Below are 20,735 nucleotides of genomic sequence, written 5' to 3' on the forward strand. Positions count from 1 at the left end.
AAACACTTGGGAGGTCTGGTGGATGAAAAGCTGGACATGAGCCAACAGTGTGTGCTTACAGCCTAGAAGGTCAGTGGTATCTTGGGCTGCATCAAAAGCAGTGTGGCCAGGAGGTGGCTGTCCCTCATTACTCTACTCTCCTGAGACAACAACTGGAGTGCTGCATCCAGCTCTGGGGCCCCCAACATCAGAAGGTCATGGGCCTGCTGGAGCGGGTCCAGAGGAGGGTCATGGAGACAATCTGCTCTGGGCAGAAAGATAACTCAAGCATAAGGAACTGTAACATTGCAATACTCGATTCATACACTTACTATCTTGATGGAGCGTCACTTTAGCAGAGCCACCTGCTAAGAAAGGAAAAAAATGCTCTAGTATTTGTTATTAGCATATTTATTTCAGCAAGGTTTGGCAGTGGAAATCTTCTCTGAGCTGGGAAATAAGCGCTGAGCTTCCTAAAGTTGTATTAAATAATTTGCAGTCTTTATACCTAATATAGGAAATTTTACTGTAATTCAGCGGATTGTGTTTGTACTGTTTCAGAGGAAGCTATGTTTTTGAGTAACTGACAATTAACTGAGAATGGTAAAATAATAATTACAAAATTAGAATGGGTGTTTATTCATAGAAGAACAGACACCTTTATAAGCTGTAATTATCTTTTTGCTAATTTTGTCTGACTGGCAAACAAAGCATACAAAGGATGATTCTTTTCCCAGGCATAGCACCACTGTAGACAAAGCACTGTTAAAGGTGAGGTTTGTTGTAAAAGCAGGTCACGTGGCAGTAAATACTGATGGTGCTGAGTATCTCTTGTTCAGGGAATTCTTACCTGCCAACTGAAGAGTAAAAACAACTGCAGAAATTCCCCAGTGTAGGAATAATTAACTAGAGACTGAGGCTGAAGTTTGCCACAGCATCAGTAACTTTGTACTTGAAACCAGCTCTCAACCTTTTCTGGTTGTTCAGTTTTTGTAATCTTTCCCCCACTCTTTTTTTATTGTTGGTGAATTGTGGGTTTGTAGAACACAATACACTCTGTCTCATGGCCCAAGAAACATGTACTAAAGCTCCTGCGTAAGGTGAAACTTGATGGAAATAGGATGCACAAAGGTGATAATGAGATGAAGACAATGATTCTGCAGAAAACTTTACTCCATCAGATACACACAGCCCCTGCAAACCATATTTTTGGGGGAGAGGAAGGGTTGAGGTGAGGTGAGGTGTCCTCTTCTTTCATGGCACACAAGTGTTGTGTTGCAATTTATAGGAAGAATCAGGATGAGGCAAATACAGTAATGTGTTAATTGCATTTCTTTGCAGGTGAGTGAGTGAAATATCTGAAGCATAATAGTACATTTCATGGCCAAGCAAATAACAAAGTAGAGTCTGCTACTCAGGCAAGAGTTTCACAAGCATTTTAAGGCCCAATAAAAAGTTTGAATTTGGCATTTAGTTTAACAGGAATGAGTTAATTTATTCAAAGGGTATGTGTTAAAAGGGAAAAATTAAATTGCTGACAATAAGTAATATCTGCCTCCTGAGCAGTTCCTGTGACATAGAAGAGAGCCAGGCATCAAAACAGGGCAGTGTAGGGTTTTGTAAGAAATTTGTTCTGGCAGAAGATCCAGGTTGTCAGACACCATCCCTGGGGTATCAGCCAAAGGGGTAGAGAGCATAGACAGCGGTGCTCGTAGCAGTGTTTGTTCATCGTCCTGTATGGCATGGACTAGGTGGGGATAAGTAGGGTTGTGGTAGAGTGATTCCCTTCTTTTTTTACAGGTTATTTCAAGCAGCAGTGATGCACAATGACTCACTAGGCTGAAGGGCACACTAGAGGGTCAGTTCTTTCATCATCCCTCAGTGTGCACATAAAGCCGTTCAGAGATAGGATGATGTGACATAATCTGAGGTAGGATGCTCACTGGCAATTTCAGGTTAACCATCATGAAAATAGAACACGAACATACATATTTATTTCTTATGCTGAAGGCACATTTGGACAAAGCATAAGAATTGTAATTTATTATGCATCACTTTGTTTTTTTTTTTATGATTAGGCAATTTATGATAATGAGATTTTTTTACAGGTATTTAGCTCAAAAAATCATAACACCATGAGATGCTGTTACTGGAAAGCAGCATAGACACCTTGATGTTTTTAATGAAGTTAAAGTATAAAAAAGAGAAAATTGAGATTGTTCTAGAAATAATAAAATGCAATTTCACAGGAGCAGTATCATTTAATGAATTATGTGACTAGAAAGAAATAATATGAACAAATAATAAATTAATTTTGAGATGCCTAACTGAAAATTGGGAAGGAGGAGCTGGTAATAGGGCATACAGATTATGACAGTAAAAGAATCTTACGTACTGGTAACTAGTTTATACAAGGAACAGGGAGAAATTACAAATAAGCTGCGTTTCTAAAGATTTTTAGTTTTGGTAGGGGAGAAAGATGCCTCTCAGATTTGGAGAGAGACTCCAGCTAGAGAAATGTCCATAGCAGTCAATTCACTGAGAACATGGACACTCACACAGCTGAAAAGCATTTGCCTTCTACTTTGCTGTGCTGTGCTGTAACTTAATTCGTTTTAGTCAGAGCAGTGTTTCATACTTCTGATACTCTAATGCGTGTTCTGCTTTGTGACTTCTTATCCTCTGTATTAAAATTTCTAAGTAGCTGATCAAAAAGAGATGACGCTAATAATCTAATGAACTGATTGGTGTTGTAATTAATTGTGCTCATCTGATTAGTCAACAACCAAAGCTGATTTACCCTCCTTTCTTCTCAAGGCACTGCACTGATAATGGTTTTTCAAGACTGCAAAATAGATGCAGGAAGGCACTTGAAACTCAGATGTGGCACGGAGATTGCTTTGTAGGTTAAGGGAATCATCTTACTTGAGCAATCATGATCCTATTTGTTTGTTCCTCCAGGTTGATAGGATTGGTTATTGCTTATGTTTTTTCTGGAACCTAATCTTTATTCATAGGATTTTTAGACTGGTAACTTTGCTAAATGTAGCTATTTACATTGTTTATGGTCTGATTTTTGTGATTATCTTTTTCACTGAGTTCTAAAACCAAAGCAAGGGAACGGTGTAACTTTCCAATACTTTCAGTTATAAGACCTGAGAAGAGGTGCATTACTGATAATGCTTTTAAATGTTTCAAACTTAAAGGCACAGGCAAACAGACTTATTGAGCTTAAGTGTCCGCCAAAGTATAAGAAAGGAATATGCAATATGTTATAATACCTCATCCAAAACTTTTAGTTCTGGTTTAGTAACAACAATGTCAACTTAAAAATCAGCATATCAAATGGAGAAGTGAAAGTCAGAGTATAAAAAGTAGAATCTTATGTCAAAATGGAGTCCAAAATTAATCTCTAATGTCATTATTTATTCTCGTATTTATAAAACTATATATTTATAAAACTATAAAACAGCTGAACTGTCATCTAGCCCAAGTAGAATGCTTGTTTAACAGAGTGAGAAACCAAAATGACAGTGTCATGATATCCCATCCCAAGGTTTAAACTAGTTTTTCCTCATACAGATGCTCTCCTGAGTTAATATGTCTGAAATAATCTCTATTTCTCTTTTTCTTGGTTTTTTTTTTTTCAAGATGTAGCTTTTGTGTTTACCTAGAAACACTTGCCATTCACATCCCTACATCTTCAAACTAGGAGAACTCATTCCAGCTTCCCATCCTTTCAAAGTGTCCGTTTATTTGGAAATGTAATGTAAAATTACTGGATTTATACCTGAATCACAGATGTGTCTTCTTGCATCGTGTTGTAAGAGTTTGACAGTTGTGGCACTTGGCTTTTTACTGCGTGAGTTTTGTTGCTCTTAAACTGAATTTGTGTGGCAAATGGGTCTATTTGGCATATGGACTTTTTCCATGTAACAGGCTATTCACTGGATATTTAAATGGCCTGTTTTTTTCTGGGAAATTAACTAATTTCTAACTGTTCCATTTGTGTGTATGAGCCACAAAGGAGAGCAAGATAGGACCTACAATTTACTCATTAAAGCACTTTTTTCTTTTATAATTGTCAGTTAAGAGAATTTATGGACAACAGGACTCACTGGAATGCAAGACACTCAGATGACTGAGAAAGTTTTAATGCAGATACCTGGCTTCAAATCACTTCCTTTTTTGCTTCTGTGGGGTAACACAATGACATTCTTTGCACAAAGACTTCTGGGCATGCTGGAGACCCAAAACTAAGTGCCTTATTAAAATGGAGCAGAGGATGGCTTCAGAGGGTACCAGCTCTCAGGACTTCTTGAGTCCGTAATTACTTGAGAGAGGGGAGAAAGGATGCACAAACTAGTCCTTTAAAAAGGCAAGATATTTAACAAATAAACTTAAAAAAAACACAACCCAAAGTCTGTTTTTTGTAGCTTTTGCTCTTAGGTTTGGGGTTTTTTTCTGATTCCAGAAACAATACTTTTGAAACATTTTCATAGATATTTTTGTTGTTGTTGTTGTTTAGGAGTTTTATTAAATAAGCAAACTGGTCTGTTAGGAAAAGCATCATGCTTATATTTTTAATTAACTTAATTTTATGTGATGGTCTGGTCCTTTCCTATTACTATACAAAAATATGTCTTCTGTAGCTAGAACATGCCTGCTAGTACTAAGCAATTTCAGGTAAAACCTGGCAGCAGGTCAGGAATGTATTTTGGCCCCATGTTGGATTCTGAAGTTGCACTTTTATCGTGACCAACTCAGGCACTGAAATATTTTTGACCGTATAGAAAAGAGGCTTGTGTGTATTCCTGAAAAGCACATGAGCTACACTGGGATTAAGTCAAGGGGAAAGAACTGTCAAAACTAAGACATTTCATTTTCATTTGTTAGTACTAGTTGTTCTTAAGATAAAAAAAAAAGGTCAAATACAAGGACATCAAAGGATGGCAAGAATTTTCACACACTATGAGAAGTTGGCTGAATTCCTTTTCCAAGTTTCAGGTGTGAATGAAAATCCTTTTCCCCAGCTGTTGTGTATGTTACAATTTTGACTGAAGGAGAGGGATTTTTCTTTACAGCTAAAATTATATTAGAGAAATAACATTCAAACAATTTTATAAAGGGATCTCATCAATGTAAGACATGCTGGTACACTCAGAATAATATTTTAAACACAGTAAATTACTGCCTTTTACACATAGTACACATGCTTACTCCGAACTCTAAAGCATTTTGTCTGCTTCTTTTCAATTGTTCTTAAGAATACAGTTGTAATGCCAAGTTTTTCCTGAGAATATAGCCTACAAAAAATAAAAGAGGGAATATTTTTATTCTTATGGAAGTATATTTGCTAGGGCAGCTCATTCAAATCGAAGACTTTCTCACAGACCTAAACAGGACAAATACAGGATTCATCTTTTAGTGGAGAAGAAAAGTAGACATAGAAATTATGTACAAATAACCTGAATTTTAATACTTTAGAAATAGCTTGAATGGTTAATGTAGAGGAAGGCAATTAAGAACATCAAAACAGACCAATTTATAAGCATTTGAAGAAAAAAACCTGATAAATAATAGAATGAGGTTAATTGAAAACCATTAATGTCTGGTCAGTTTTGTTCTGAATAAGAGAACAAGCTGAACAGAAAAATAAAAAAAGAGAGGCTGCTTTCCAATGCTGAAGCATCTGACACAGTATTTTTGAGTTCTCCCAGTGACCAGAGTAGATACCAGGGAAGATGGTAACACTTCCTCAGGGCATGCTGCTCCTGGCCACATAGGTGTTTCACTGGGTGCTGGCGTGGGGAAGTGATCCTGCATTTGGCAGCCTCAGTGCCATCCTTCTCCACAAATTTGTCCTGTTGCTCTTCAGTCCATGCAAGGAGTAAGAGCTGCAGAGTCCTCTGGACAGAGGTGCTGTAGGACAGAAGGTCCTGAGCTAATGCTGGTATTTAATGCTGGATCATCAAAAGCTTATGCTTTAATTAAATTCTTGCAGTCTTTAACATATATAGAGCTCCATTTAGCAACATTGCAATTGTAAATGGAGAAAAGTGTCTTGATGTTGACATATTTAAAGTATTCCCATTATGACCTTCAGAGTCTGTACCACAGCAGGTCTTCCCAAGGGCAGTAAGTGACACAGTATTTCAGCTCTTACTGAATGAACAGGTAGTGCATTAAAAGCTGTATAAACAGCTGAGCATTAAGGAGTACAGTGATATCTATAAAGCAAATACTATGTGCCAGAGAAATTAAATATCAAAACAGAAATTTGATGCAGGTGGGATTTTTTTTAATGCCATAGTTTAAAACATTTCCTGAATACACTATGTGTAATTCTGTGTATTATAGTTAAATAGAATTGCACTTCAAATGAAAACACGTCAGAAGGGGAGAGGGGTACTTAGAAATACTTCTTGTTTTTTTCAGATGAGGCTATGGTTGATTATACCATGAACTGTACCAAAATTGTTTATGCCAGAAAATTCGGGGTGGGTTTGGGGCTTTTTTAGGGAGACAATTTCTTTTAAGATGTGTGTTGCAGTTCATGTGCTTTCCCATCATGTATCTCTCAAAAGTATCAAAATAGCAAAAAACGACATTAGGAGTCAATTGCTTCACAAGTCACACAGAGCAGTCATTAAAAACAATGCATTTAGCCTTAGCACTGGACGTGCAGAAGCACAGCAGGAAAAGGCACCTGTTGAGTGCTTGCCTTGGTAGGCTAATTGCACTGATGTTTTGAAGACAAAAGGGACTGCTGAATAATCAAAGCTAAATCACATTGTCATAGCATTTGATAGAAAGGTTAATAACCAAGACTGTATCCACATTAGACTGTCAGATGTTTGTCTAATTGTAAGGTATTCTTTTAAAGTGAAAGTAATACCTGGGAGAGAAAGGCCTCTCTTTGGCCAAATTCCTTGTTGATATAAAATGTCTTGCTTCTTTAGCTACAGTTGAGGTATTCTAATTAATAAGAGACAATTTCCCCCCAAACCTATGTTATTCTTAATCCACATGCAGGATTGCTGAATTCTGAAAACCACCTTATAGATAAAGAAGGCTATAATTGGTGCTAAGAATATTTAGCAAGAAGAAATCTTGCTGATTTTGGTGATACTGCACTGAACTGTCATTCAAATCAGGCCAAGTTAAAGGGAGATCTGTATCTGTAGCAGTGACTGAAAAATCTATTTTAATTTATTTTTACTTCAAACAATAAGCTGATTTTGTAGTCACTGAAAACATAACACTTAGAAACTCTTAACGATGAAGAATGAACCATCTTGTGTTTTCTTAGGTTTTGTCTCACTGCCTTGTTTGAATTTCTATTTTGTCTGAGAAATAGCTAGTCTTATCAGCTAGTTTAGTTTTCAGCAGGAAGAGATGATTAAAAAAAGTCTTAGTGTACAAATGATGATAAAAAATCAGAATTTCGTAGTAACCAGAACTACTACAGCTAACCTATTTATTCCATGTCAAAGGCTGCACTGAATACTTACAGATAAGCCAATAAAAACTAGTAAAAAAGTTTACTGTAGGAAGTTTAAGTTTTTAAGTTTACTATAAAAAGCCCCAACCGATTGTATGGTTGTATAGGGACTGATGATCACACTGAGCATCCTTGATGGATACATGCACAGTGCTGGTTGCTTCATTTTGCTGTCTGTGTCACAGAGACACAGGCAGAGAGCCTGAATGCTGACAGAATCAGCTGGGAGGGCACAGAAAAAGCAGCATCTCTTAGGGGATCATCTTTTACATTGCAGACCAGCTCAGAGGATCGTCACCACAGCACCCTCTGATGGGACTGGGGATGCCAGCTTGCCCCCGAGACAAGGCTCGGTCCCTGAAGGAGAAATGATCAGTCAATCAGGCAGAAATAGAAATAGGCAGCGTATAAAAGAGCACATCTAGAGGAGGCCAGTGTCAGGGTGGGGTTTTGTTTGTTTGGGTTTTTAATCTGTATATTTTGAAGAAGAGTATTTAGTGTGCCAGTTGTAACTCAGTTACTCAGTATTCTGAGGGCTTTTCCCTTGCTAGGTATCCTCAGGAAACATAATCACCGTTGCTATAACATTAATGGGGTTGGTGTAGTTCTTGATTTATGTAAACCTTTCCCTCTTGCTGTGAAAAATCTCTTTTTGGTGGCTATTGTAACATGTAGAAGGATGAAAAAGATTGAAGGTGTTAGGATTAGTCCCTCTTACACAAAACTTCTTGGAATGACAATATATATGGAAGGCCCCTGAAATTTCATGCTGAAGATAACTTTTGCATTCCACCTAATTTAGGATATTATCCTTCCTGTGTCTGTCCTCTCTTAGATCATGCCATAGCAAAAATATTACATATACTAGATATTAAACATATGCTTTCTCTTCTTATCGTGGGGCTTTGAGGAATACCTGTCTCAATTTCACCTTTGCTAAATGCATATTATTCATTCTCCATCATTGTCCTGCATGACTGCAATGAGATCTGCAATCTGCAGACCTGTAGCTGCTACAGGAAAGGTCCAACTACTTGGTGTGACCTGAGCATGCTTAGGGAGGGCAGGTGCAGATGCTTTAGTTCTGTCTTTGAGATGGGTAAAACTGCCACTGGGAGTAATGTCAACAGCTTCCCATATCCAGAGGTCATATCTCAGCACACTGGCTTTTTGGATGATCTTTCCATAGAAATCAATGTCCCTCCCCTGTATAAGGCAGATGAATTTCGTTACCCTAGAATCATGAGGACATTGCTCTGAACATCCCACAGTTTATATGAGTTTATGGAAAACGACCCTAAAGCAGAAAGAAATTACTTGGCACCACCTATCTTGCCCTACCTCAAAGCCTAACAATTGCAGTGAATAACTAATGCAAGTGCCAGGGCTGACAAGAGCCAGGTATGTGTTGCACAGTGCACTCCTTTATACCACACCCTTCGTGACCCTAGAGCCTCGGATTGACACGCCCAGGGTGTGGAGAATCATGCCTGCTGTTAGTTATCAGGTGATATGATAGTTAGCCATTTTCCCATGAAACTGAAGCTGGATTATTTCAGTTCTCTTCCCATTCCTAGGTAATTAGCAAAATTGGTCTGCTGTTTGTTCAGAAAAGCAGTTTGATGAACCGTGGGTCTGAGGTCTTGCCCTGACTATCTGTTCCTAGTGTTTCTCTCTTGAGAAAAAACTGTTTACATTACCTGGGGTTTAGAGCTCTAAGTGGGACCTTCTGACTAAACTGAGAGTTATTCTTTAGCACCCTGTATTCTTGGTATTCCTGCATGACTGGATTCTATCTGAAATTCATTTTACTGGTTTATGGCAAGCTGAAGGACTCCTTGCCCTATTACGTTCAAAATGACAGCCTATGGCTCACATATACCATGAGCAGAGTTTACACAAAGAATCAAAGTATACAGGGTGATCAAGCTGGGCTGCATTTACAATGGAAAAGTATTTTTTCCCTGAAGACTTGTGCATCGTATCTCCACATCCTTTAAAACATCCAGAAAACATGGTTTCACCTGTTTGGAAAATGACACAGGAGAAATAGCACTGACTTAGTGGGACATCTTGCCAACAGTAGATACTACTAATGCTCCAATTTAACATCTGCACGGTGACCTGTAAGTTCACAAATGACAAATCATGTCTTACTCGCTGTCACACTGACAGATACAGCATGTTCCAGTTAACAGTGAGAAATAAAATTAACATGGCAGTGTGTTTTCTTTGGCAGCTCATGCAATCTGGAACTTGCTTCCCTTTTGCAGAACATGGTGATCTTAGAGACCCTCTGTGAATGATCTCAGTTAACAGCGAGTACTTCAGTAGAGGTGACATGAGACTGCTAGATAACGGGACTTATTTCTTTTTAAATATTCAACTGATTATTTCTGACAAAATGTTGATGCAAGGTTTGGATTTGTCTTGGTTTTTAAGCTATTTCCCATGTAAATATTTGCACCATGTCTTCAGGAGGGCTGTAGTAGCTACAAGTCAGTGCAGAAAGTGAACAGCGACTTTTGTAAGAGAAGGAAAGGCAGTTATGGGAATTCAGAATATCCAGCTCTTGATTACAGGAGCAACTGGAGCATAATGGGGATGGATGATAAATAGAAGAACCCAACTCGACAGCTCCTCCACACAGAGCAAGGAAATGCATTGTCTGTGCAGGATGTGCCCCTGGTGTGTCTGTATTGCTTTGTGTAAAGGCCTCATATTCTTTGTTTGCTGGAAGTGAACAAGGCAGACAGCCTACAGCTCAGGGACTATAAGGTTGTCTACATTGCTGTCTTGGTGAGGAGGAGTTTCTGATGAACTTGGAGAGGAACTGAGAGGCTGACAGTCTCTGCAGGCTGTGGACAGTCAAGGTGATGTGCATTTGGCCATGACAGAGAGAAGGAAAAATCACCTCAATAAGATCAGGAAGAATATTTCTCTCTGTTTCTACTGGTGTCTAAATCAGTCTATTTTGAAAGCTTGCACTCAGTATATGTAAGTGCAGAAAGTAAAGAAGCCTGGACACATTATTTTAGTACAGACTGTAAGATCTATCTCTGTTTAAAAGGATTCAGGAATATTTCAGGTTTTTTTTTTCATAGTGGTGCAAAGAAAGGTGCAAAGCTGTGCTGAGAACTCTTTCTCAGCATCGTCCTAGTATAATTTGTGCGGTTACTCTTGTAGGGCTGGCTATAACTCTCTTTCTTCATCACAGAGTCATAGGATCATAAAATGGCTTGGGTTGGAAGGCATCTTAAAGACTATTGAATTTTAACACCCTACCATGGAAAACAACACCTTTCACTAGACCAGGTTGCTCAAAGTCCCCTCCAGCCTGGCCTTGAACACTACCAGGGAATGGGACATCCACAACTTCTTTGGGTAACCTGTACCAGTGCCTCAACAGTCTCTCTCTAAGTATATTTATCTGCCTACTTCTGTCTTTATCTTTCTGGAGGGTAAGAGAATGAAATTTCAGATAGAAGTCAAATAATGGTTCTTATCCTCACTGTATACCCCACAATGCACTTTTCCAGTCCGTGATTCTGCTTTTCCTACATGTTCTGCCCTTTTGGAATTTCAGTGGAGCTGTTCCCTTTAAAAGGGAATAGTCTAGTCTACTTTAGGTGGAGTCTCCAGCCCTGCAAGTATAGGGCACATGCACTGTTTGGGGAAAACCATGCTCTGTATTTTTACCTTCTTATTTCTGTCAGACAAAGGTAAGTCAGAAGTTTCCATCACTTCAAAGGGAGAGAATTTTTCCAGTTGATATTTCCCAGACCCTACTTCCTAGATGACAGAAGAAGGTTTCCTCTTTCTGGAACTGGAGGAAAATCCCTCACCTGCTGATCCCATAGCAGCAGAGAGATAGAGGAAGAGGCATGGAGTTCAGGGACCGGAGGAACCAGACAACACAAAACTTGCAAGCTGTTATGAAGGGCAGACTTCAGATGTGTGATGTGGCAAAATGTGAGAGGTCTCAAGAAGAGTGAATTTGTTTGCTGGAGAGATACAAGAATTCATTCCAGTGCTCCTGGGCTGTATGTTTTCTGTCAAGTTGTCTGCTGAGGTGAAGGGAACAGTATTGAATTATTTGGGCCAGTTTGTGTGTGGGAGAGCAGCACTAATTAGGACTGTGCAGGGATGCAAGTATAGATGGTAAATCATGTATGTTTAGGGGGTAGAGTCAATTAGGAGCCTGCATTGGAGGGGCTGGGGGATTGTACAGTTATAAGACTCTTCGTTGCTTTGGGGGAATGGAAATGCTTTTTTTTTTTAGATAATAAGGAGGCAGAATAGGATGAAGTAGGTGGAGCAGAGAAAGAATTGAAAGGAAACCTATCCCTCTCATCTTCCTCCATCTGAAATTCTTTCCACCCCCCCCCCCCCGACCCCTCTCCCAGATTCCTGTTCTTTTTTCCATCTTTAATGCAATGGTCATTGAAAATGGCATAAAAGATAGAAAGTGCCTTGCCTTCTTCTAAAATTCAAGGGCCAGTGTCCTCCCTTCCATTTCCACACATTGGTATTAGATACATCGGTCTTGGTGTGTGTGTTCTTTTATGTTCTTTCTTTGTATAAACTTCACTAGTGGGGAGAGAAGAGCTACAGGTGAGCCACCTCAGCAAAGGGTTGTCTTCCCCTACTGAAGGAGGCTATGTGAAAAGTTTTATCCTATTCTTGAGATTGCTAATCCACCCATTTCCAAATCAAACCTGCTATGCAAATTTGAATGCAGTTTTTCCCTGGGAGAATTGATATTAGCAAATATAGATTGTTTGTATATGCTCATTCATACATATTTGTTTCTTTGTGTATCAATACTTGCAACTTTATGACACATTGTGTTATGCAGTAAATTTTGGTTTAATTTGATTTATATAAATGTGTTCAGAAGGCCCTCTGGCCCTGTCTAAGGACCACAAGTATTACAATATTATTAGAGTAATCCGAGGCCTTAAGTTTTGCAATGTAAAAGACCTTATAACTACATAAAGAGAAGATTGGGGCATTAATGTTCCCTCAAAATGAAAGAGAAAAGGAAACATGTAAAATGAGAAGCAAGCAACAGCAGGTGTTTTATATTATGCTTTGATAATATTTTTCTCTCAGGTCAGGAGCTCTGACTACGGGGCTCTTCAATTCCTAAGAGATATGTTTGGCAAAACCTCTAGACTTTTTAAATCCTGATTTGTATGCACATATGTACATTTTAAAAATGCTTTCAAGAAAGAAAGGAAGGAAGGAAGGATTATCAGCCCTTCTCCAAATTTTAGTGGGCCATGAGTCTCCCCATGCAGGTGGGCGCATGCTGCTTGGCCGCTCAGCCCCATCCTGTGGAGGACCTGGTGTCTTCCATTTGTTTCCCTTTGCGTTACATTTCCTGAGCTCATTTGCAGCTGTCTCCATTATTCACAGCTCTGAACTGATGAAAGGAGGAAAGGAAACATGTGCTTTATCTGTGTGTGAACTGTGAGAATTGTTTCAGGAGGGGCAGTGGGCAGGGAGCTGTGGAGATAGTGACCCTTGCTGTTGCCTTGCAGGAATGTCAGCTCTGCTGGAGAGGAGGCCCGCAGAAGAATGAGGGAGTGTGATGGCCTGACAGATGCATTGCTGTATGTGATCCAGTCTGCTCTGGGGAGCAGTGAAATTGATAGTAAGGTTTGTCATCTTTGTCTTTTCAGCTGCAAATCCAGGTATTCAGGGTATATGGGGACTATAAAGAGACAGTTCTTTCATGATTTTTTTTTTTTTTTTTAATGAATTGTGAGGAATGTCTTAGCAAAGCATAATTTAGCCCATCTTTTCCCTTTTTTTCTGCTGAGCTGCTTATTTTAGTGTGCTAAGCATTGTAGTTGTGTCTACATATGTAGTGTGCACAGGTAAGCATGTCATCCTCTCAATTGAATCATTGAAGTAGAAAATATGATACTGATTTAAGAGGAGCAAGTATCATACTCCATGTAAAGTTCCTTACATTGCTCTGCCAGTTTTACCTTAAAATTGATTTTCAGTACCCAGTAGGAGAGCTAATAAGAGTGAGGTAGGCTTAGAAGGCAAACAAGCAAAAAAAAATTGGGCAATTAATAGGCAGTTTTGCAGTAAAACCAACATTATTTCTTCTTTGAAGAGGATCAATGAATGCTTTCAATAACAACTGTGTTAAGATGCCTCATTATGTCAACTTTACTTCTCTTAAAATACTGGGATATGAACAAGCTTCTACAGAGGTGAAAGGCACTCCCTAATTAAAAAGACTCCAAGCATTTACAAATTGAAGATTTGTAATGCATTAAAGTATTCCAGAGAAGAAGAAAAAGGCCAGTTTCTTTTGCTTTCAGTATACAGTGCTAAATTAATTACAGTTGCTGCTCTAGGGCAACCTTGGTCCATTTGCTCCAGGAGAGCAGCCTTTTATGCAGCAAGGTTTTAAAGCCCACTGGGTTTGTATTTCCAAATAATACTTCACAGAATTGTCCGTGGACCCCCATGGGTTTATAGATTTGAGAGGAATAATCTCCAGGAGTCTCTGTTCACTACCTGAATCAAATAGGTGAAATTTGCCTGGGAATTCAGGGGATGGAGAGAGGAATTAAGAGAGGTTCAGAGCATGAGGTGCAGGGCTAACAGCATGGCTTTGTCTTTTTTAAAAAGAAACCAAAAAAGAAAAAAAAACAGAAAAAACTCAAAACATTCCAAAAAATCCCACAACCTATTAGCCTGTAATCAATTTTCCATTAATAGAAGTTTAGTAGAGAGATGCTCAGAGGACACCCACCACAAGGCAGGCACCCACCTGGCAGCAGGGTTTGGGCAAACTTGGCTGTTGCCAGCCCCCACTACCCCACCCAGACACATTCTGCAGAGCAGCCCCCAAACACAGGGGTGGTTTTGACTTCATTAGCTTCAGAGTAGGTTAAAAATAGCTAGAGTAGAAAAACTAGTGAACTTGTACTTAGCCCCCTTATGATGAAACTGAAAATAGCATAAGGAATACAAGGATCCTCGAAAGTCAAGGAGGAGTGAAGTCTGTCCAGCTGTGTGGTTAGAACAAGCTTTCTTGGTTTGTAGGAGTTCACCTTAGCAGAGAAGGTGTTGGTTGCATTTGAGCCTTGGAAGTTTGCTTATCAGTTTTTAGTTTAAGGTAACATTGTCCTTGTGATGGACTCAGCTTATGTTTTCCACAAAATGAGAATTTTAAATGCAAAAACTATGATTTGTGAAAAAGAAAATTAAAGTTTAGCATCCTAATCAATGAATAGAAATCTTCAACTTCAGCATACTATATCAAAAGTGAATAAAATTCATGTACAATAATGTTAAAAAAAAACAAAGAGGCAGCAAATTTTAAAAAATACTTATGGTCACTGTAATGTTTGCAAAGCTTTCGGCTATGAAAGGTGCACTAAGAGCACTTTCTAGACACAGACACACACATGCATATGTATTTCTACATGTGTTTATATATTTGGCAGAAATTTCAAATTAGTATAAGTGTATTGCAAAATTGTGACATTTCATCTATGTTAAAAAACAGTAAATAAATATTCCCATGTCGATTAATCTGAGTTTGAGACCGCCTCTGGAACTTTGTGTCATCACAAAAAACATGTGCTGAATGCTTACCTGGCAGAAGCTCCTGCAGTACATGAAAGTAAACGAAGCCCCATCTGTTTGCCTCACTGGTGAATATGGCAGAATACGACAGAGCTGAAAGCCTCGCAGTCATTCCATTCTGGGTTAATGGAGCAAAAGAGCTGGGATGTAGTGGCCATTGCTTTTTATCTCCATGGAGCATTAGAAACAGTTGAAATAAATATACATAGATAGAGAATGGCTTTTTTAACCATGCTTTCCTTGTGTGCAGAAAATTAAGCTCATATCCTTCTTATTAGGGATAATCAAACCAAATTGAGCCAACTAAATGAGTAGGTTTCATGTCTAAACTGAACTTCTTTTAGACTTGCAGAAATTAGGTTGAATTGCAAGTGAATTTGTCTCCACTGGGTCTCATCCATTTGTGGGTTCCTGCTTGCATCTTCTGCAGAAGGCACAGCCTATTAGGGGGATAAATGGATGAAAGGGAAGGGCTGCACGCAAGGTATCTGTCTGCAGCCTGGCTAGAAACAGTAAAAGCAGCAAGACATATTTCTAGTCTGGGACTGGAGAAACATCATCTGTTCATGCTACAAGTACTTGTGAAATGGAACTCAGATCCCAATTTTATGGTAATTTACATAGAATTTTTGCCAGAAAAAAAGGTTATTTCTGGTTTTAAAAAGACAAAACCCAGAATCTATTGCCATTTTCTGTTTGTAGCATTTTCTATTCACTGAGGTGGGAGTTTGCTGACATTCAGAGTGTTCTGGTTCTCTTGATCACTTTTTACCTTGACATCTGTTTCACATGGGGCTCCAATGTGAAATTCAGAATGACAGTAAAAAAACTCCCAGAAAAGTATTGTCCAGACTACTGATTTGTTACCATGAAAATTTCTGAATCTCTTAAGCTATGATTACCTGGGGAGCACTCAGAAATGTGCACATAAGAAATGTGCTGGGAAAATGCATGTGCAAAGATAGATGAAATTCCTTCTGCTTTATATTCAGAGTGAGCAAGGGGAAGCTTTTAATATTTTCCTGGTTTTGTTTTCTGTATTTTTCTTTTTGTCATACTTTTCAGACCGTTGAAAACTGTGTGTGCATTTTGAGGAACCTCTCATACAGGCTAGCTGCAGAAACATCTCAGGGACAGCAGATGGGAACAGATGAACTTGATGGATTACTCTGTGGTGATGCCAATGGAAAAGATGCAGAGAGTTCAGGGTGCTGGGGGAAGAAGAAGAAGAAAAAGAAATCACAAGATCAGGTAATGAAAGTTATTTACAGCTGTGTTGTTGCGAGTAGTTGAAGTGCCCATCATTTAAAAGATAAATAATTAACGCACCGTATTAGAAATTAAATGCATGACGCAGAATATATAAAACTGTTGCCCTTGTTAATTAGCTGAGAGCTTAAAGCAGAATATATGTTGGAGTAATGAAATATGTTTGCTTGAGAAAGTTGTACATTATGTGGTGCACCTGGAAACTGTAGCCATGGGTACACTGTGAATGCCTTAAATACTGTAAAATGCTCTTCGAAAGGAAGCATTTCTAATGAAAAGTGTGATCTGCATATGCTTTACACTGTGCTTCCACAGAGCCACATGTGTGTAGAAGGGCTTTGATGCAAACAAACAGGCTTATATATATACACTTGCTTGCTTCGTAGTCTTACACTGTGCCTCTACATGTTGAGAAAAAACTGTACAGGACTGAATCGAGTAATATGAGTGAATGTTTAAAAAGCATTCATATTTTGATATATTTAATGCTGTTACCAAAGAAAAATTGAAAAGCAAAGTCTTGATTGCTTCCTCAAGTTATTTGAAAGGTTTTAATTTTGGGTGGGTTGATTTTTAAAGTGTATTTATCGCCTTTTTTATCCCATTAAGAACTTATGATTTGGAGAATACTGACAATTATATTGCTGAGAAGGACACCGTTGCATCAGTACACACAGTAAATAGCAATAACAATGGCTACTGATTTATGGGCTTTTTCAGACAGCCTGTGCTGGCAGCAGTAAGTTTTCACCTCTTCCTACACTTAGTCACATTTTTGCATTGTAGTTTATTTCTGTTTCAGATTGCTCAAAGAGAATATTTATTTGAGTAAGAAATTAAGTGCACAAGGTATTTGAATAAATTATGTAAATCAGTACTGAAAATACTCCTGAGTTCATAAAGTCAAACTGTGTTAATGTGGAAAAGTTACAGCAACATTACTAAGCTAAAAGTTGGATACTGAAAAATGCAGCACTCATGACTAGTAAGACTTTAATTTCACCTACTCTTGTGGTTAAACACCCTGTCATCAGATAACTTGAGTTTATTATGGCCTTTTGCTGGGATTCCTGTATTAGGCTACAGTGAGATTAAAAGTGTCAAAGCAAACTAATTTTACCCCATAAAGTAGTCATCATCCCTGTTACTGAATTAACAGTTCTCACACACTGTGCTTGCAGTTATTCAAAGTGCAGGAGCAAAAAATAGCATGTCTGGATATGAATGCGTCACACTGCAACTTGGCTTGCTCTTTGATGCTTTGTTTACTAACACATGCACACACACTCACTATCTGAAGTCTTTTTTAAGTCTTCCTCTTACATTTTTTCTGTGACTTTTGGATCTCAGATTCATACTTTTAACTGTACTGTTGACTCTTTAAATATTCCCATAGGGCTTCTTTGTACTTTAATGGTTCCCTAAAAAGCATTTTTTTGCTCCTCCAGGACAAGGAACTGAACTCTTTTGGCTGACTACCTTTACAATGTACATGCTTTTGCCTGCTCTTAGATATTTTTTTTCTGTTTCTATGAGTGCTCATTATCAGCTTGTTGTATGTTAAAGATCTCCTCAGAGCCATTTGTGTTTGCCTAATGGAAGAGTTTTATATAGTTTTTTAAATCCAAAGAATAATAAAACTACACACATATTTTCAGGTTTATGATCACTAGGCTTTTCTGTGGCAAGGACATAAATTTACTCTTTCCAGAACTGATTCTGTTGTGCACAGGACTGCTTTGCATTACAAGTATTAGAAACGTTTTTCTAATGATGTTTCTTTCTTTCTTCTAATTTCCTTTACATCCTACTTCGTCTTGCCATATGCAGGTTCTCACATGTGGATATTACTCAGTTCAGGAATTTTAAGGGAGCCTTGGGAGCCTTCTGCATGTTATTTTCACCCCATAATCCTCGACTGTTGAACATAACAAATGATTTGAAGTATACTATCAAATTAATATATTATCAAGTTTATTAGAGTGCCACTAAAAACAATAAAAACAGTAGCAGCAAGATCACCATCCCAGAAACAGTTCTCCCAAGTTACCCTCCAAAATTGAAAAGAAAAACACTATTTTTCATGTAATCACATTTATATTAATAGCATAAAGTAACTGAAACTGTGATAAGGGTAAATGTAATTTTTTGTCCATTTATTTTGCAAAAATAAGTACAGAAGTATGTTCAGAGGCACTTGTCCAGTGTGGACACAATTGTCCAACTGTGTAAAAAGACATGTTCTTTCTGCTTCTTTGTCTCTGTGGTTCCTTTAATACTTGAGAGGTTTAAATTTTCAGGCAAAGCACAGGGCACGGCCACATCTGTCAGTTATGACACCTCAGTACAGGGGAGTAGTATCCAGTCTGTGATTGCTACATTTCACATCCCCAGAAAATACGTGTATAGATATTTTTCCTTTCTTTGGCAGTGCATGGGGTTTTTGAATAACAAAATTGCTGCTTCAGTCTTCCTTGGAGGATAAGATTTACAAAACAGCGTGGAGAAAAAAATGTTCGTATCTTAGTGAATGCAATTTTGAAATTTTCCTGTTACATTATTGCTGTAACTTAGTTTCTTCATTAGTATGTGTATTTTCTTGAACTCCATTTATGCATTTATGAGGTAGTCTTTAATTTTTGGATAAAAGTGTTAGTAAAAAAAGTAGTAGCATAACTAGTATAGTTGCAAAAGAAAAACAGATGTATCACTTTAGACAAAGGATGTGAATGAAGCTGCAGTTTTCCATACTTAAAAAAAAATCTTTACAGAGCTGGGGAGTTTGTTTCTTAAACCATAAAACAGGAGAAACTTGATATTAAAGTCACTTTCTCATGGGTTTTCTCTATAATGAAAGTAGAAGTTAATTTCTTTGTTTTATGATTTAGGAAGCAAGTATCCCAGTTTTTCTAGATTAAGTTTCTGTTGTAGTCACATGTAAGTTACTTGAAGGGAAGAACAGAATTGGGTGGTAGTATAAAATGTGGCTTCTTTCAAAGGCCTTTCAAGAACAAACTGGAATTTATTTTTTATTAATGATATCAGTTGTCTATACCAATGCAAATTCTGTACGTCTTGAAATCAAATAAGAGATGTGTCTTTGTTCAGATCATAGGTTTAATGACACCTTTCAAATTATTTTGCTTAAGGAGTTCCCTTCGGATCACAGGAAACAAATGTTCTCCTCATTTCAGAATAAAGGTGGGTGGTGTTAAAAGAGCCCACAATCATTTCACCAGAGCTGAGAGAGGTTCCTGAGGCATCTGCTTTGTCACACATATTGAATGTTAGAAGAGGCCCAAACCTTCTGAAGGTTTGTGATAAAATCTAAGTATAGCGCTGGTTTTATCTATGGAAACACAGAAAGCGAAACTTCTGTTAAGGCCTCAGGAAAGATAAATGAGACTCACCTGACTTCTGTCTCAAACCTCTAGGGCTGTAATTCTCTTCTGTCAGCTGTGTTTGTTAGTTTTTCTCTGCTGTTTACCTGTGATCAGCTGGTACTGAACCCTCACCCCAATAAGCTCTCCAGCCACAGAGCCCTTCATCTCTGACTAAGACCTTGTAGACATCAACCTCTCTGCCTTCAGATGGAAACTGATCCTCCCACTGCTGAAAATGTTGTTGTTCATGCTGCTGGCATGCTCACTGCTACCAACAGGTTTATTCTTTGAGCTGTACAAGAAACAAGGATTATGACAGAAAGCAGTTAGGGCAAATCAGGTGTATGGTCCAATTTCAGTAAAAAAATGCCAGGGAGTTGTCATTAAGCCTTATTTTATTTCTTGTTATGCAGCCCATTATGTATACATGTGGCACTATTTCATTTCTTTTCCTTTCTTCCCTAAGAAAAACAGGTTGACTTCTTGGCTTCATGCTCCTCTCAAGTTCCCCATCTGTGATCATTCTTGTCAAACCAGAATCTAGCCCCAAAGTCTATTTTTTGATTGGAAATGACACTTCTGAAATGAGCCTGACCTTCTTTTTCACCTTCTGTCAGGAGCCTTAAGGTATAACAGCAACATTTCAAGTTATATATCATTAAGAATTGACTGGCACACCTCTTTAGCATGCTTGCTAAATGGCCTATAAATTCTTCTGTGTAGGTGAAATAACAGGTTTAAGGCCATAATATTTCAAAAAGCATAAAAAATAAACCTGCCAGATATGTCTTTTCATGTGGTGAGACCACTGCTTTACCAAGCATTCTTCAATACTCTACCAAGCCACACCAAGCTAATAATAAGCACAGAAACAGAGAAATGCTGGTGGCTCCTGGGTTTAACCAATAATTTGAACTGAGATGAGGGATGAAGGGCTGTGTTGCCAATATGTCCTTGCTCAGAAAGAATATTATTTCCAC

The 20,735-nt window shown here is 38.3% G+C and overlaps 1 protein-coding gene across 11 annotated transcripts in view; it reads left to right on the top strand.

The window, feature by feature from the left end:
• The window catches only part of CTNND2 (catenin delta 2), a 669,045-nt gene that overhangs the window by 560,644 nt on the left and 87,666 nt on the right, over positions 1–20,735 (top strand). For all 11 annotated transcript variants that reach the window (XR_007205226.1, XM_048311841.1, XM_048311789.1 and 8 more), the window contains 2 exons: positions 13,030–13,147; positions 16,169–16,354. Coding sequence is in view for 10 of the 11 variants with exons in the window: in XM_048311841.1 (XP_048167798.1) it covers positions 13,030–13,147; positions 16,169–16,354 (304 nt within the window). In the remaining variant the exon portion in view is untranslated. The remainder of the gene's footprint in view (positions 1–13,029; positions 13,148–16,168; positions 16,355–20,735) is intronic.

Source organism: Corvus hawaiiensis, chromosome 1 (assembly GCF_020740725.1).
Source record: "Corvus hawaiiensis isolate bCorHaw1 chromosome 1, bCorHaw1.pri.cur, whole genome shotgun sequence".
NCBI classification, from domain to species: Eukaryota; Metazoa; Chordata; class Aves; order Passeriformes; family Corvidae; genus Corvus; species Corvus hawaiiensis.